The sequence below is a fragment of the Canis lupus genome, chromosome X (genome assembly GCF_048164855.1).
Source record: "Canis lupus baileyi chromosome X, mCanLup2.hap1, whole genome shotgun sequence".
NCBI classification, from domain to species: domain Eukaryota; kingdom Metazoa; phylum Chordata; class Mammalia; order Carnivora; family Canidae; genus Canis; species Canis lupus.
In genome coordinates, this window is record NC_132876.1 from 16,703,247 (window position 1) to 16,721,833 (window position 18,587).

General features: G+C 45.1%; 1 protein-coding gene across 2 annotated transcripts in view; it reads right to left on the reverse strand.

Annotated features, from left to right (window-relative positions):
- Positions 1-1,024: 1,024 nt before the first annotated feature.
- Positions 1,025-18,587, reverse strand: part of VGLL1 (vestigial like family member 1) — a 30,282-nt gene continuing 12,719 nt past the window's right edge. Inside the window, exons 3-5 of one of the 2 annotated variants that reach the window (XM_072815404.1) lie at positions 11,192-11,635; positions 9,169-9,228; positions 1,025-2,308 (exon numbers count right to left, since the gene is read on the reverse strand). In XM_072815404.1, coding sequence (XP_072671505.1) covers positions 2,268-2,308; positions 9,169-9,228; positions 11,192-11,635 — 545 coding nt within the window. In that variant the 3' untranslated portion in view covers positions 1,025-2,267. Of the gene's footprint in view, positions 2,309-7,062; positions 7,296-9,168; positions 9,229-11,191; positions 11,636-18,587 lie in introns of those variants that run through there. The other variant, XR_012026099.1, reaches the window with a different exon arrangement.

Genomic DNA, 18,587 nt, shown 5'->3' on the forward strand with positions numbered 1-18,587 from the left:
GGTGGGAAAGGAAACAAAGGATGGGTATAGAAATTCAGGAATCTAAGACTAGGATTAAGTGGTTGATCTGGGCAGGGATTTCCCAGTATGTCAGAGGAGCAGGGGTCTCTCAGAGGCAGGATGCCTTGTCTTCCTCCTTTATTACAGTGGGTAACTTCAGTACAGCTTTCAGCTTCATTCAAGAGAGAGCTTCGGAATTTGCAAGGAAATGTTATCAGATTTTACCAGGCTACAGAAGATGCCAGCCTTCTTGGAATCATTTCTTCTTTTTTCCTAAAGAGTATATATTAAGGGTTCAATCCTGATGGTACATATTATCTTTGAGCACAGATCAATCTTTCCAGCGTGAGCCAGAAGAAATACACACTTGGATAATTATGCATCACAAGCCTCCACCCTGAACTTCTCTCAGCCATCACCAAAAAGAGAAATGGCTTTTGAAGGTAACTTTGAGAGAACCTGTATTAGCCAAGTTTCTTTTCTCTTACTAAATCTAGGAAACAGGGACACCTGGGTAGCTCAGTGGTTAAGCACCTTTGGCTCGGGGCATGATCCTGGAGTCCCGAGGATCAAGTCCCATGTCGGGCTCCTTGCATGAAGCCTGCTTCTCCCTCTGCCTGTGTCTCTGTCTCTCATGAATAAATAAACAAAAATCTATAAAAAATAAAATAAAATAAATAAAATAAAATAAAATAAATAAAATAAAATAAATAAAATAAATCTAGGAAACATATGTAACACATTGTCTTGAGACAGATTTACTGTATTAAACTGCCAAGGTCATGGACTCACTCAAGCAAGAGCTGTGGTCTTTATTTACACAGCAGATGGGAGGAAACATATCCAAGAGCCATGCTGATGTTAACCCTTGAAAAGTCATATGGTGGGGAGACGTGGGCAGGTCATTTACCAATGCTAAGCCTCAGTACGCACATGGATTACGTGGAGGTAATACCAGTCCCAGGGTTGCTGGGAAGTTGGCAGGAGATCATGGATGTGAAAGAATTTGAAACAGAGAATAGCATAATCTAAAAAAGTAGTTTTATTGTTTATTCACCCTCCGAGCTATTACACAGGAGCAAGTGGGGGTGCTGTGTGGACAGCCAACACTGCCAGCAGGGGATTCTGAGGTTGTCACAGGCTACCTGCCAAGCTCACGCTGACTGCAAGGCTATCTACTAGATTAGAGACATGAGGGAGTTCGAAGAAATTTGTCATTTTATCTGGAACAATCTGTAGGGAGGTCCTGCTGCCATGTCTTGGACTAAGCCTTGTCTTTCACCTCCAATTTGTCTAAGATGCTGTGGGTACCTATTTGGGTGGCCCTAATGGCTCTGTGCCAAAAAGAGAGCTAATGGCTCCCAGATGTCACTAACAGTGAAAGAACTAAGGGGCAGGCTTCATGGTCTGTAGAAGCCAGTAGAGGTCCAGATAAACACCTGCAGGGGGTCAGATGCGAGAGTCATCCTCAAAGGGAGGGCATAAAGCAGTTGGATCCACAGCTAAGAGATGCTCTTGGCACAGAACTGTCTAGGCCCAGCTCGAGACAGGGCAGTCTGTTCCCTAACTTCCAATAAGTCAGCTCTCAGGTTTCTCAGCAACTCTATTTGGAATCCCTTTTTCAGAACTGAAGAATCAAACATTCCCAGCGAAAGTACTTCATTCATGAGAGCCCTTCTGAACCTTTTCTGCTTCTTTCCAGACTCTGAGGATGCTGGCAGAACATGCCCAGCCTCAACTTCCTCAGTGGATCTTGCCCACCCCTGTTCTCATTTTGCTTTTGGTGGAGGCAGGAGTGCAGCCCGCCACAGTCTGGGCTCAGGCTAGAAAGCTTCAGGCCATTGCTGGTATGTCATCCATTCAGTTGGCAAACTAGGACAAGCCCATAGGACACCACACGGTCAGTCTCGGTCTGAAAGACTCTGCTGGTAGGGGGTGAGGGGACTGATTTCTAAGTAGGGAGGCAGCAGATACAGGGAAGGTGGGATAAGCAAACAGGGGGCCCTCTAAAAGTTCCCATCACTGAACTGCTCTTTTAACCATTTCATATGCTGAGGAGTCACTGATGTTTGAAAAACTCCTGCCATAGGGCACAGGTACTAGGGAAGAAATGTGTAGAATTTTAGGGAGAACATCAACTTGCTCCTGGCGCAATGCTCTTTAGTGACGGAAAGAGAAAAAGGCGGTGCAGTCTCTAGGCCCTCTAGATTCACAGTAGAAAATCATGAGCAGGTTTGGAAAAAAAATTCTCTTCTTCAGACTGAGTTTCAATAAAAGAACACATCTCTTCTCTCTGGAGATTGGCTTTCTGAAAAACAAGATAAGCATGATGAGGAAGAAGCTGGCTCTGGGGTCAAGTGAGCCCAGATCTGAATCTTGACTTCTCTACTAGGTGCCTAGTTGTGTGACTTCAGCCGAGTTACCTAGCCTCACATTCTCATCTGTTAAATGGGACTACTAATGCTACCTTCCTTCCCAAGATCCTGGAAGGGATTAAGTGAGTTAAACACATGGAAAGCCCTTCAAACAGTGCCTGGAACAAGTATGCTCAATAAATGTTAGCTATTATTTTGAAAGAGGCAGTGTTGGGCAGCCCGGGTGGCTCAGTGGTTTAGCGCTGCCTTCAGCCCAGGGCCTGGTCCTGGAGACCTCGGATTGAGTCCCGCATCGGGCTCCCTGCATGGAGCCTGCTTCTCCCTCTGTCTGTGTCTCTGCCTGTGTTTGTGTGTCTCTCATGAATAAATAAAATCTTAAAAAAAAAGGGGGGCAGTGTCTTTGGGGCACCTGGGTGACTCAATTGGTTAAGCATCTGACTCTTGGTTTTGGCTCAGGTCATGATCTCAGGGTTATGAGATGAAGCCCAGTGCTCAGCGGGGACTCTGCTTGTGATTCTGTCTCCCTCTCCCTCTGCCCTTCCCCCTAACTCCGAATGTGGCTGCTGGCTATCTCTCAAGTAAATAAAATGTTAAAAAAAAAAAGAAAGAGAAAGAGAGACAATATCTTTATATGTATGAAGTAGAATTAGCTTTGTAGGGAAGACCAAGGATTTGGAAGTCAGAGAAAGCAGAATCTGGCACTCACTCAACATTGACCTTAGGCAAATTGACTTAACCTCCTTAAACCTCAATTTTCCCATCCTGTGAATGAGGATAAAAATAGTACCTGCCTTGTAGATAGCTACTGGTTCTTATTTTGCTTCACTTCCACGAATCTTATCATTCTCCTCATCTCTAATGACGACCTTTTACTTCCTTCGACCTCAGCCAGCCGTTCCCATGGCCACACACTAGACTTTGTCATCACCCACAGGTGGTACCCTTGACATTTCAATTTCAAACATCTACTCTCCACCCACCACCTCCCACATCATTGGTGTAAGTAGTCTTAGCACTACATGTTTCCATAACCTAATGCTCTGGTCCATCAACCTCCACTACCCCTCTCCCTCATCGGCCTCCTCCTTCTTTGTGCCGCTCAAAGACCAGGCTCCCTTGTTACAATCACTCATTTGCAAATACCCTCAGCAATTTTTCCTTTCACCCCATCCATCACGCTTAGATGCCAAAGCCAAAGCCTCCATCCCGGATGAACCTCGGATGAACCTCACCATCTTCCTTCTATGCATCACCCTAACCAAACAGCACTCAGGCAAATCACACTACCCAGCTCTTTCTACTTGTGACTCTTGACCTCAGACTTCAGCTGGGAACTCAAGAAGTTGGGATCCCTGGGTGGCGCAGCGGTTTGGCGCCTGCCTTTGGCCCAGGGCGCGATCCTGGAGACCCGGGATCGAATCCCACATCGGGCTCCCAGTGCATGGAGCCTGCTTCTCCCTCTGCCTGAGTCTCTGCCTCTCTCTCTCTCTGTGACTATCATAAATAAATAAAAATTAAAAAAAAAAAAAAAGAAGCTGACAACTTTCATATTTGCCCACCTTTCAACACTCAGATTCATTCTCAGCTGATGTTCTTGCCCCAGAGTTGATGGAAAAAACAGGTCATTTGATTGCACCTGTGTCCTTATTCTCCTTTTGTACAGTTTCAGTGCTATCATGTCCCCTCTTTCTAGCCATGTCAGTACTTTCACATGGCCCTTCTCTGGTCTCAATGACCCCCTAACCCCACAAAGTTATCCTCATCCTCCTCCATCATTATTTTATCTCTTCATCTTTGTTGGATCATTCCCATTACCATACAGATAAAAGGCAAATATTAGAGCCTTTAAAAAATATTTTATTTATGTATTTGTGAGAGAGCAGGGGAGGAGCAGAGGAAGAGGGACAGCAGACTCTACACTGAGCACAGATCCCATGACCCTGCGATCATGACCTGAGCTGAAAGCAAGAGTTAGACGCTCAATGGACTGAGCCACCCAGGAGCTCCTGCCTTCTTTTTTTTTTTTTTTTTTAAAGACCCTCTCAACCCCACTAAGTCTCTAGCGACTACATTTCTACTCATTTGGGGCTAAACTTCTCTGAGGGGCTGCTGGTACCTACAATCTCCACTTTCTCATCTTCCATTCAGTCTGCCAGCCACTGCTCCTATGAGGAAAACTGCTCTTTATTTATTTTTTTTTAAGATTTTATTTATTTATTCATGAGAGACACACAGAGAGAGAAAGAGAGAGGCAGAGACATAGGCAGAGGGAGAAGCAAGCTCCATGCAAGGAGCCTGATGTGGGACTCGATCCCGGGTCTCCAGGATCACACCCCAGGCTGCAGGCAGGGCCAAACCGCTGCACCACCGGGGCTGCCCAAACTGCTCTTTAAAAAAAAAAGATTTTATTTATTTGTTCATGAGAGACACAGAGAGGCAGAGACACAGGTAGAGGGAGAAGCAGGCTTCCTGCGGGGAACCCAATGTGGGACTCGATCCTGGGTCTCCAATGTCAGGCCCTGGGCCGAAGGCAGCACTAAACCACCAAGCTACCAAGGGATCCCAGGAAAACTGCTCTTAACAAGGCTATCAAAATCTGATGCCACAGGCAAGAGAAATTTCTCTCTGTATCCAGGAGAAATTTCCCACTCTTCTTGAATATCTCAGGAGCCTAGGGCAGCCCGGGTGGCTCAGTGGTTTAGCGCCGTCTTCAGCCCAGGGCATGATCCTGGGGACCCGGGATCAAGTCCCATGTCAGGCTCCCTGCATGGAGCCTGCTTCTCCCTCTGCCTCTCTCTCTCTCTCTCTCTCATGAATAAATAAAATCTAAAAAAAAAATTTCAGGAGCCTTTGACCCAGTGGATCATTCCCCCTGTTTTGAAACATCACTCCTCAGTATCCTCTGCTGGTTCCTCAGAGCCCCACCCTCTGAACATTGGCACACTCTTGGAGTCTCTCCTCTGTCTTATCTACACTTTCTGCTAAGGTGATCATTCAGCGACTTGAAGTACTGTCAATTTATATATTGATCAACCTCAAAGGTTTACCTAGGCTTCCCTTCTGAACTCCTCACTTATATACACAACTATTTAAGAGATATATCCCCTTGGATGTCTTATAGGCACCTTAGACTTACACGGCCAGAGTTGAATAGAGTCAATAGAATTGTGTTCCCCTACAATTTCCCTTGTTTTGACACATGTACCACTGTCCACCCAGTTGCTCAAGCAGGAAACCTAAGAGCTACCCTGGATTCTTCTCCTTTCCTCAGCACTCCCATCTAAACCATTAGCAGATCCTAAGAGCTAAACCTCCCACATAGGTCTCAAGTGCATCAACTTGTCTCCATTGCAGCCACGTAAACCAAGCCGCCATCTTCTCATGTGTCTTCCCTCCTAACTAGTCTGTTTTCTTTCTTGCCTTCCTCCAGTGTGTCATTTCCATGATGGCTGAGGTGACCTTAGTAAGTACAAATTGGATCACACTTAAAATCCTCCCATGGCATGGCTTACCAAGTCACTTAGAGCATAAAATCCAAACTCCCAATATGACCCATTAAGATCACAGGTCACCTGGCTCCTGTCTACCTCTCCAGCCTGGTCTTGTGCCACACAGCCCTTTCTCACTACACTCTGGCCACACTGATCTTTCTCCATTCCTCACAGACATCTAGACCTTTGCATGGGCAGCTTTCCCCACCCTCTCCATCTCCATGCCAACACTCCTTCAAGCTGGCTCTCCCCTCCCCCTTTATTTGGGCCCCTGCTCACACATCACTGTCTTATTTTTTTTAAGATTATTTATTTATTTATTCATGATAGACAGAGAGAGAGAGAGAGAGAGAGGCAGAGACACAGGCAGAGGGAGAAGCAGGCTCCATGCCGGGAGCCCGATGTGGGACTCGATCCCGGGACTCCAGGATCACGCCCTGGGCCAAAGGCAGGTGCTAAACCGCTGAGCCACCCAGGGATCCCCACATCACTGTCTTAGAGGAGCCCTCTGACCACCTTATCCAAAGTTGGTTCCCATTTTCCCTTATTTCAACACCCTGTATTTTCCTTATAGCACTTATAACTTGTAAATATTTTTTCCCTTTTGGGGAGAGTGAGGTCTTGCCTTCCCCACTAGATTATTAGCTCTATGAGGGCAGGGACAGAGAGGGTCATTCACTAATATGTATGTGCATTGTAACACCATGCCTGGCAGTTAGCAATGTCAATGAGCAATATTGATGTATTATTATCTGTAGTCATTAAAGCAATGCAGTGTCTATTTCTACAGACCAAAAAAAAAGAAGCAAATTTGCTAAAAAATTTTGGCACCAAAGTTTTTGGGACTCACCTCCAGAAAGGTCTGACTACTTTTCTGGCTGATTGCTCTGCTCCACACGGCTCTGTCGCACAGATGTATGACAGATAGCACAGGGTACTGAGCCCATGTTGGAGGGGCAGCAGACTCTACCCTCCTTCCTTTGACAAATCTTTATCTGGGGCCTCACTCAGGAAATCTTTCATAACTACTGAAATTCCTACTGAAAGGTTCATCCAGTTCATTTTGAAACCAGCTTCATATAAATTATACAAAGAATCAAACACATAGAAGTGACAGAGTTCTATGCCAGATCTATTGTAACAGGAAGTGAGGATGCAGAGTCTGTGCATTTCACAAGCTCCCCCAAGATACTCACCATCAGTCAAGACTGGGAGCCTGGTGCATGCTGAAAAGCAGGGGCTTTGCTGGAGTTCCTGGAGGTGGCTCTCTTTCCCAGTTCCCGTGCCCTGCTGCCTCCCTCTGCCCAGAGCCACAGTGGCAGGATAGCTGCCTTGGGACTGTTGGCATAGCCAGTAGCCACTCCCCATCTCCCTTCAACTACTCTCCCTTCAACTACTCTTCCCTCAGGGAGTCCAACCCCTTGCCCATTTCCATAGGTAATGTTCCTGTGCCTGCTTTCCAAGCATCCCCTCCCCTTATTCTAGCCAGTGTCCAGGCCATAGATAGACAGTGAATCCAGATACAGTGGAATGATTTTACCAGTTGCCAATTCCCACTGTTGTACACTTGTTTTAGGTTGGAATTGTTTTTCAAGATTTATGTTTATTGTAATTTAGGATTCGGGATGGCTTCAAGACTGAGAGCAAAAGAGAGTAGTACCCCTGCCACCTATTGCTGTGTGACCTTAAGGCAAGTTCCTGTCACTCGTTTGAGACTCAGTCTCTGTGTCTATAGAATGAAAATAGCTATGCATCCATTCAATCCCTATTTACCGAATATCTGTTGTGTTAAGGCACCTAAGATACGCACATACATAATTCACAAAGTCACTGTGGGCACTGAGCCTTCCGGCTCATTGTCCCCACCTGTACATGTTGTTGCTGTTGTTTTTGGCCTGTAAACAATTTAAAGCATCAAGTTTCCAGTAATTCTAAGGCTTAACATTACCAAGTGTATAAACTATTAACAAGTACTTAGAGAAGACTTTATAATCCTGACTTTCATTAATTAGTAGGCTAGAAGAGCTCCTCTTGGGTAGAGATTAATGCGAAGCCTAACTCAGCCATGCTAAAGCTCTTGAACCAGCCCTAAATCCTCACTTGGGCATGACAAATTAATCACCGAGGGTGGTTTATGGCTTTGTCTGTTGGTCTGTCTTACAAAGGGGCATCAATCAAAATAATCTGTACTATATAGGCAGATGTATTTTTACTCTTTCCTTCTTCAGCATTCTTCTATTGTTCCCAGCATTCACTCATTCATCCACTCAACAAATTTGCATTCACCTCTATTCCAGGATTTGTTGCAGGTGCTGGGATGTGGGTGTACACCCCACAAAGTCTTGGCCCTTGAGCAGCTGACATTCTAGGGAGGTCTACTATTGCCCTCACCCCACTCTATACTAGACTGTAAAGTATTTGAGATTGGGGCCATGGCAGCAGCTCTTCCCTTCCTTACACACACAGCTTGGAGCAACCTGAGGCACACAAAATACCCTATCCTCCCAAAAGTCACTTTTTGATAGCTTACTGTGTGCCAGTCTTATCCTGTGTGTTTGGTGGCTCGTTTTTTACGGCTTACTGTGACTAATTTACAGTGGAATGTCAATCCTCAGCATTTACATATATTATTTTATTTAATCCTCACAGAAACTCGGGGGGGGGGCACAGTATTTTAATCTTCAGTTTACAAATGAGGCAACTGAGGAATGGAGAGGTTAAGAAATGTGACCAAGTTTCTGAAGCTAGTAAGTAATAAGCCCAAATTAGAACCCAGGCCATAAAGACCCCCAGGCCTTTCCATCCAGATTTTCCCTTTGTAAGTTCCTACTGACACCACTTAAACATTGAGTGTGGAGCCCAGAGTCCTGGCCTTTAGCCTCAGGTGACATTTTCCTCGTCCGCAGAGTCCTGGGGTGGCCCTATGTTCCAGGCTGAAAAGTGAACACCTGGGACAAGTAAACTCACCCTCATGAATTTGTTCATTTTGCTGAGTCATCTGGGTTAAATCTAGCTAAGGTGAAAGAACTCAATAGAGCTACTAGGATAGCAAAATAAAGAGAGAAAAAAAGAGACAGAGAGAGAGAAAGAAAAGAAGAAAGAAAATGGCCAAGACATTTTATAAGGCACCAAGTGCATGTGCTCTTTGACACTAAGATGAAACAAATTCCAACTATGAAAATACTAAATAATAGAGATCAAGGTATTTTCAGCTGAGGAGCCTGGTTTTCACATTGGGAGCTTCTCAGGTTTTGTTCTCAAGATACAGAAACGTAGTATCAAAGGCAGAACCAGATACCTACTTTCACTTGCAAGGTTGGCACTGGCAGGTCCACCATCTGGGGGGAAATATATTTTCTTATCTAGAAAGGAAGAACACATGATTAGAAATCTCCAGGGACCCCAAATGGCCTGTCCCTATTTGTTCTTTTTTTTAAGATTATTTATTATTTTTTTTATTTGAGAAAGGGAGAGGGAAAGAGCATGAGCAGGGAGAGGGGCAGAAGGAGAGGGAGCAGCTGACTCTGCTGAGCACGGAGCCCACAGCTCCTGCGGGGCTCTATTCCAGGACCCTGAGATCATGACCTGAGCTGAAGGCAAATACTTAATTGACTGAGCCACCCAGGTGCCCCTGCCTCTCAACTTATAGACTCTGGGCAGATTCTCTCTTATCAGAAGTCACAAAAACAGAGAAGCTTCTGTTTTTAAGGTACCTTGGGTCTTGTTCCCATCTTAGAGGCAGTGTTCCTGACTTCCCCAACAGATCCTAAGAGCATCAGGTCAATTAATACTACTGACATCAATGTTAGTAGGAGAGTGTGAAGTTCGCAGTAGTCAGACTTGGTGATAAAAATTTGAGAACGGGTCTACAGGTTTCAGAAATAGGATCACACCTGCATCATAATTTTGCCATGATGTGCCTGGCATATAGTAGATGCTCACTAAATATTTGCTGAATTGGGTTTGAACTGTATAGTTGTTATGTTTGGGAGGTGAGGATTTGAGCCATCTGTGTTCTAACCAACTATTGAAACGGGGCTCTGCTGTGTGTATGCACAGGCATATATGCAGACACAGTTGGCCTAATTTTTCTTCTGAATCTGGGAGGACAGATTTTTGAAAGAGTACAGGGATGGGAATTTTCATAGGTTTCCCAAGCATGACATTTTTATGATTTACTCTTGAAGTACATTCCTTTTTTTTTTTTTTTTTTTTTGAAGTACATTCCTAATCAAACTCTGGAAATGACAGAGTGGTGTTTTAATGGAAAATTTGTTTTCAACATTAGGCTGGAACACAGTGCCTGACTTAGGTAGGCTACGCTGAACAGGCCCTTTGTGTACTGTATATTTAGTTCAGAGTAAAGGCAGCTTCTAGCAATTTCTTTCAGGCATGGAACACTAGAACTACTGACACATACAGACTAGGGGGCTGTAAAAGAAAATTCGTCCAGAGTATAGAATGCCAGAGGATGCAGAATTGGCCCATTGAAACCATAAAATATATATTATTACCAATGTTTCACATGAAAGGCAAATTTTGTAGCAGATTGGGTTGTTCTGTTGGTGAACGTATACTTCAGACCAATTCTTTTACAAAAAAGGGAGTCTTATTTTTTGGTAGGTATTTGGCATCTAGTAGGCACTAATTAAATAGTTGTTGGGTGAATGAAGAAGTAAATGAGCCTTAGGGGATTTTAGTTCAGGGGTAGGGATAGTGTCCAGGGAGCAGGAACCCAAGGGAGACAGCGCAGGAGGGGCCCAGTTCACAGGCACAAGCCACCGACAGCCAGACACTGTGGCGGTCTCCAGGCAACAATGGGACCGCCTCTATGGTGGCTTTGAATTTTAATATTTGGAACAGATGGTTGGTATACAATGCCCTTGTTTTTACCCAGGAACCTGGAATCACTGCTAGTCACCAACCTGTTTAGAGGATAGAGTTTGTGCCTGTAGGTATGTCACAGAGTTCTGTTTTACAAATGGATTATTTGGTGGCTTATGTGGTGAGGTAAATGCAGGACCCTGTGAGTTTAGGTAGTAGCCTAAATCATTTTTCTAGAATAAGTCCAAGTCAACAGACTGGGGTGAATATTTGGGGACAAGTCCATCTGGTTGGTTATCTATGAACCCTTAATCATTAAACTGTGAATGTCGATGAAGCTTAGTGAAGATCTATGGAAGTTGAAGCAGAACATTCCATATCACGGAAACCCCATGTCTGAAGCAGGAGCAATTAGCCTTAGCACCCCTTCTCATAGCCAACTCCCTCTCAACTACAACCAATCAGAGACCATCCTCCAAGTATCTGGAGGCATTTTCTTACAGTGGGCTGAGCTGGGAGGCAAGCTGCAGAGCAATCCTGTGCCTCCGGCTATCTGGGCAGAGTTGCAATCCTCCCACACTGCAGACTCCTGAGGATGGGCTAGGTGTCGATCTTGCTGGAGGAGACTTAAGAAGGGCTCATAGTTCCCATTGGGTTGGGGCTCTGGAACCATGTGCCCAGTGGAGTAGGCCTGAGAGTAGCCAGGCTCTGAAGAGCTGGGGCTGGCTAGGGAGGGGTAATGCCATGGCTCGTCAGACTCAACAGGGGGGCTCCCCGCCAGGGATGCTGGGTACTGATCCATAGTCATGAGACTAGGCCCATTCAAGTTGCAGTTGGTGGCACCATATGCAAAAGATGCTTCTGGCTCTAGCTCTGGCTCTGGCTCTGGCTCTGGCTTTGTCCACTGAGACGAGAAACGCCACTGGTTTGGAGGCATGTCACTATCTGGGAAGGAAAGATGTACAAGACACGTTAGGTGTTTATTGTTTTCAAAATGGAAATAGCTAAATTTTTTTTCTGGTTACTACACACTCTATTTTTTAATGTCAAGAAAATGTAGAAAAAGTAAAAACAAAAACAAAAACAAAACACCACGCTACCTATAATATCCAGAGACCACCACTGTCCACTTTTAGGTATACTTCTTTCTAGGATTTGTTTCTATTCAGGTCCACAGGTTTTCACATTACATAGGAATTTTTTTAAAGATTTTATTTATTCATGAGAGACACAGAGAGAGAGAGAGGCAGAAACACAGGCCGAGGGAGAAGCAGGCTCCATGCAGGGAGCCCGACGTGGGACTTGATCCTGGGTCTCCAGGACCACACCTTGGGCTGAAGGCGGCGCTAAACCACTGGGCCACCCGGGCTGCCCATCTTCACATAGGATTTTTAAGGCGGCTTTTGCATTATTAAAATACCACAAATATCCTCCCATAGCAATGAACAAAGCCAACACCAGCAGAATATTCAGTTATGTTAACAACACTGCGATGACCATCTTTGTATACACATTTTTGCAACGATGTCCAACGAGCCCCTCAAGGAAACTTTTCTAGAAGTAAAATTGCTTGATTAAAGGTGATTTGTGTTTGGTTGTTGCTAGCTGACTTTATTTTATAGCCAGTGGCTTGAATACACCAAATAAAGGATGCCAAAAAAAATTGTAAAGGGTTTAACGCCTGTGTAAGTCACTCACACAAGTCTAAGTGTTCAAACCCCATTTTCTAGAGGCATCAGGGGCTTGGGGATACTAAGACTGGACCAGGTTAGCAAAGCAGATTAGTCAAGTAGGGAACTGAGCTAGAGCAATAAGTGATGGGTAGGGAAGTGATTGCCCGGACCCCTTCCTGCAAAAACAAAAATGCTCAAGGTCAAGCAGTGATGGAATCTCCTTTGGTCTTACAGATACTATTCTAATTGTGCCTATGGTAGAAGCTGAATCTGAGTGTTCAAAAAGTCTAGGGCAGCTCTCAAAATGGATGGATGTTTTCCCCATTCGCAACACCCACACAAGCAAGAAGGGAGGAGGGAGAGAGCTCTGGCAGATGGTGCTTAAAGCCTAGAGCCTCTCATCTATCCAAGATAATGAAGGGGGGCGTGGGCGTGGAGACAAAGGAAGATTGGAGGGCTGGAGAGAATGTCTGATCCCCTTCCCCCCCAACCACGTGTGCCTCTCCCAGATCTCCTGAATGTTCCACTTCTTTGGGTTTTGTACAAGTTAAAAGCATCTTGAGTGGTCTGCACAGGGACACTGCAGCAACCCACCCTCCCATCATAGCTTTTCATGTAATACAGATGATAAGGGCAAAATAAGCCCTACCCTATGTGGCATAGACAATCTACCCAACATTTCACATCACTTACAATGAGCGGAGGGCTATGGTTGGCCTCTTTTAATGAAACCAAGGGCAAGGAAACATATTAAGATTTGTTCCTGGGGATAAATGCTATTTTTGAAAATTGGTATCTGCAGACCGGTAGCGATTCAGGGCACTGTGTAGCACAAATAGAGCGATTAAGTGGACTTAGTATAATCACTCTGCTTGCTTCATGTTGAATAAGGGTACTGCATGTTCTGAGCACAAGTTAGAAACAATGTGTAGCCTGACAAGCGGGCAGTTTCCATCTGAACTGGCCTTACAGATCTCATACATATGACCTAGAAGCTGAATGCTTGAAATGTGCAAGGCAGGGCCCCAGTGGTTTTTAAATATTTCTTTTAACTGCTTTCCTTCCAGAATTTTCTTTTCAATTTTTTTAGGCCCTCCAGAATTTTCTTTTTTTTTTTTTTAAGATTTATTTATTTAGGGACTCCTGGGTGGCTTAGCAGTTGAGCATCTATCTATCTGCCTTTGGTTCAGGGCGTGATCCCAGAGTTCCCGGATCAAAGTCCCACATTGGGCTTCCTGCATGGAGCCTGCTTCTCCATGCAGATGAATAAACCTTAAAAAAAAAAAGATTTATTTATTCACGAGAGAGACACAGAGAGAGAGAGGCAGAGACATAGGCATAGGGAGAAGCAGGCTCCTGGCAGGGAGCCTGATGCAAGACTCGATCCCAGATCCCAGGATCACGACTTGAGCTGAAGGCAGATGCTCAACCCCTGAGCCACCCAGGCGTCCCATAGGCCTTCCAGAATTTCTGATCAAAATGTTAAGGGGAGTGGGTGGTGTGTCACTGTCCAAGGACCATTTTGTCCCTGAGTGCACCAGAGCACAGTTTGGATGGCAGCATGTGGTGGGGGGGCAGTGTCCCAAATCCCAAATTCACAGCAACCTTATAGTGAGCCTTGGGTCACCTGGGGAAAGCCATCTTTGACAGAGCAGATTTGGATGGTGGTGTCCCAAGGAATGGAGGCCCTGAATTTTGGGGGGCCATTCTTTCCAGCAACCACGCTCATCTAGCCTGTGAACTATGAAGGTATTATAAGCCACAGCCCTTGCTGCCTCAAGGTGGCTGCTGCCGCTGCTAAAAGTGACCCTGGTGACACTTTCTTACCTAAAGTCTCCTTCTCTCTTAGTTACCTCTAGAGATGAGAGAAAGGGAGCCCCGGGGAAGACTGCTGCTATACCAAACCCCAAACTATATTAATGAATAGAGACCAGTCAAGAACATTTTGGTCCTGCGACATTTGAGGCAGTCTGGATTTTCCTTTCGGTGGATACAAAAGGCTTCCATCCCATATACTCCCAACTCTGAGCACCTAGGCCCTGCCTCTCGGTCCCATCCTAGCCTCAGAGAGTACTGGTCCCCATTCCCCACCCCACCCCTTTAGGGTGAAAGCGGCAGTCCATTCCCTTGCCTCCTAAGCAAACACAAACAGGACCCCCACATCCACCCAGATACACTTCTTTTTTTTTAAGATTTTGTTTATTAATGAGAGATAGAGATAGAGATAGATGAGGGAACATCTCATTATTATTATATAATGGCAGTTATAATTATTGTAAATTATTGTTCTCTCAGAGAACAAGCAGGGAACTAGCAAACTCCCCAAGCAGGGAGCCCAAAACGGCACTGGATCCCAGGACCCTGAGATCACGACCTGAGCCTAAGCCACCGAGGTGCACCTGGAATAATCATTCCTAGTGTTTTTTTTAAAAGATTTTATTGATTTATTCATGAGAGACACAGAGAGGCAGAGACACAGGCAGAGGAAGGAGCAGGCTCCATGCAGGGAGCCTGATGTGGGACCTGACCCCGGGTCTCCAGGATCATGCCCTGGGCTGAAGGAGGCGCCAAACCACTGAACCACCAGAGCTGCCCTCATTCCTAGTGTTTATTAAGTGCACTATGCTTTATGTGTAGAGGTTAAAAAATTCAAAATGCTAGTATTTGATTTTTTTTTACCTACAGGAATGAGAATTTCAGAAGGTTCAATCTACCATTATCACATGAAATTCTAACAATTCTATAAGGTCGGTAATACATCCTGTCCACTTTACAGATGGGGAAAGGAGGCTGAAAGAAGGTCAATAATGTAGCCACTTGGCACAGCCAGGCTTTGACATTGGATCTGTTTGATTCAGGATCCAGAGCTTTTCACCTCTACACTATGCTGCCCTCCTAAGTTAGTGTCACTACCTCCCACCCTGCTGTTGGTCGCCCCAGGGACCATGTCATCAATTGCTGATATATTCATTTAAAAGCAGAAATGTGGACTTCACAAATCTAGAAGTTCTAATGAAATCGATTATACTCATTGTGTAGCCTTGATCTGAAGTGTCAAAATAATTCCTGTGAAATTTCTTATATGAAAAGTTTTTTTTTAAGATTTTATTTATTTATTCATGACAGACACACACACAGAGGGGGAGAGAGAGAGAGAGAGAGAGAGAGAGTGAGGCAGAGACACAGGCAGAGGGAAAAGCAGGCTCCATGCAGGGAGCCTGATGCAGGACTCAATCCCAGGTCTCTAGGATCACACCCCGGGCCGAAGGTGGTGCTAAGCCACTGAGCCACCAGGGCTGCCCTACAATTTCTTTTTAAAATATATTTTATTTTATTTTTCTTAAGTAGACTCCACCCCCAATGTGGGGCTTGAACTCACAACCCCAAGCTCAAGAGTCACATGCTATATTGACTAAGCCAGCCAGGTGCCCCTCCCAACCTGCAATTTCTTTTTTTTTTAACATCTTTTTTTTAAGATTTTATTTATTCATGAGAAACACACACACACACACACAGAGAGAGAGAGAGAGAGAGAGAGGCAGAGACACAGGCAGAGGGAGAAGCAGGCGCCATGCAAGGAGCCCGACGTGGGACTCGATCCCGGGTCTCCAGGATCATGACCTGGCCTGAAGGCGGCACTAAACCACTGAGCCACCCAGGCTGCCCATAACCTGCAATTTCTTAATTCACTCACTCACTCACTCACTCACTTGATATTCCCCACTAGCCAGGAAGCTTGGGGAACATGGAGAACTTTTCTCTTTTGTTCACCATCATACCCTCAGGGACTTGCATGGTGCCTGGCACATAGCAGGCTCTGACTGAACACTATATTCTAAGGAATGCAGACACACACATGCACTCATATGCTTGCACATAAACACACACGCACACTCACAAACATGTATCCCCTCTCAAAGACCTGCACACTCAAGCATACACTCACATCCCCACTATATCTTTCTATATTGAGGTGACCAGTGTGCAAAATGGCTAAGGACAGAGGCTTTGAAGTCAGAGAGGCTTCTCCCCTCTTCCTGGTCCAATCCCAGCTCTGCCACTTTCTAGTTGTAGGACACTGAGCACATCTCTCATCTCCTTCCAGGATTGTTGGGAGATTGAATGGGATGATCCTCGATTCCCCTGAAGGGCTTAGCACAGTGCCTGGTCCCTAACAGCCCCCACTCCCTCTACCCTGGCCATTGCTATTGTTGATTATTACTGATCCTTATCTGGGTTCATACTCATGGGCTTCTTTCCTGGTTTGCAACACTCCATGTACATTAGCCCAGCCCAGGAAAAAGGAAAATGATAATGGCCAAGGTCTGAGGGTCGCCCCCTGCCATTGGCCACCTAGTCCCAGGGAAGGGAAGAGTGCAGGGCTGAGCAGAAAAGCCCGCAGCAACAGCAACAGCAACAGGAGCAGCACCTGAGGGCTGATGTGGAGGGTGGATGGTATAGATAGTGGTTGTAGAAGAGAATTTTCGGAAGCCATTGCTCAGTGCATGTCCATTTCCAGGAAATGATACACCAGAGGTGGGCTGGAGCAATTGCAAATCCACAACAGTTTTGTTTACTGAGCACTTACTATAGGCCAAGCGCTTCACTTAGCACTCTGCCCACATGAGCTCATGTGATCCTCACAGCAACCCAGATGACAAAATAAAGACTTGGAGTGGCTAAGGTAACTTGCCTAAGGCCACAGAGTTGGCAAGCACTCTGGCTGGCTGATTCTAAAACTTGGCCCTTAGCAGCTATGCCTCTCTGGTATTGCAAAAATGCAGTGAGCTGGATGCTCTTACATACTCTTGGGGTTAGAAAGTGGCAGGTAGGCGTAATATTTCTGGGGGCAATTTGTATGCACCCTTTGATCCAGTCACTCCCCTTACAGCAATTTAGGGATCAATGATGTGTGCAAAAAATGTAGCTATAAGGATATTCAAGAGGATATTTATAATATAGTGAAAAATTGGCAACAACCTAATGTCCAAAAATTGTAATAGATTTAGTATATCTATAAGAAGGATACTCTGGGGCAGCCCTGGTGGCCCAGCAGTTTAGCACCGCCTTTAGCCCTGAGTGTGATCCTGGGATCCCGGGATCGAGTCCCATGTCAGGCTCCCTGCAAAGGAGCCTGCTTCTCTCTCTGCCTGTGTCTCTGCCTCTATCTGCGTGTGTGTATCATAAATAAATAAAATCTTAAAAAAAAAGAAGGATACTCTGGAGCCATTGAAATGATGTTATAGGGGCGCCTGGGTGGCTCAGTCAGTTAAGCATCTGCCTTCTACTCAGGTCATGATCTCATTGATTGGTATAGAGCTCCTTGCTCAGTGGGGAGTCTGCTTCTCCCCCTCCCTCTGCCTCTGTCCCTCCTCCCACCCCACTCGTGCTCTCTTGCTCTCAAATAAATAAATAAAATCTAAAGAAAAATGATATTGTAAGGATGCCTGGGTAGCTCTGTCAGTTAAAAAGTGTTTGCCTTTAGCTCAGGTCATGATTTCGGGGTCCTGGGATTAAGCCCTGCTTCTCCCTCTCACCTGCTTATGCTCTCTCTCTCTCTCTTAAATAAATAAATAAATAAATAAATAAATAAATAAATAAATAACAAATAATATCTTTTTAAAAAATGATGTAGTAGAACATGTAATGGCATGGAAAGAGAGAGAAAGAAATACGACTTACGTACAAAATGATGTTAAGTTGTAAAACTTAGCATGTGTGCATAGATGCACATGTGGTTATGTCCTGAATGCTTATCTTTGTTTTCTAATTTTCAAACAATAACAGTACTTTTGTGATTAGAAAAAGTTATTTTTTTAAGTAAGAACTGAGGAAACCACTTGACTCATTGAATCTGAGTCATGGTTGTAAAAGACCAATCCAAATTGCTGGCTTTCCTTCCACCCATCCTTCCTTCTTTTCCCCTTCCCCTCTCTCTGTCTCCACCTCTAATACAAATCCTAGTTTATGATGATGTTAAAACCAAGCACCCTCCAAACACACACTCACACCCCACACTGTGACAATCCAACCTTTGGCCTGTCTGATCTAGACACATTGACTCTCCCTTCTCTGCCTTCTTGGCTAGTGGCTCTGGCCTCTTATTCATTCACCCCAGAAACAAAGAGGATACTGTTTGTATTAGACGAGGTTGAAACAACACTGGGGACAGAAGGACAGCTTATGGGACACAATCCTGTTCCAGGGCACTAGGGTAGCCTGCT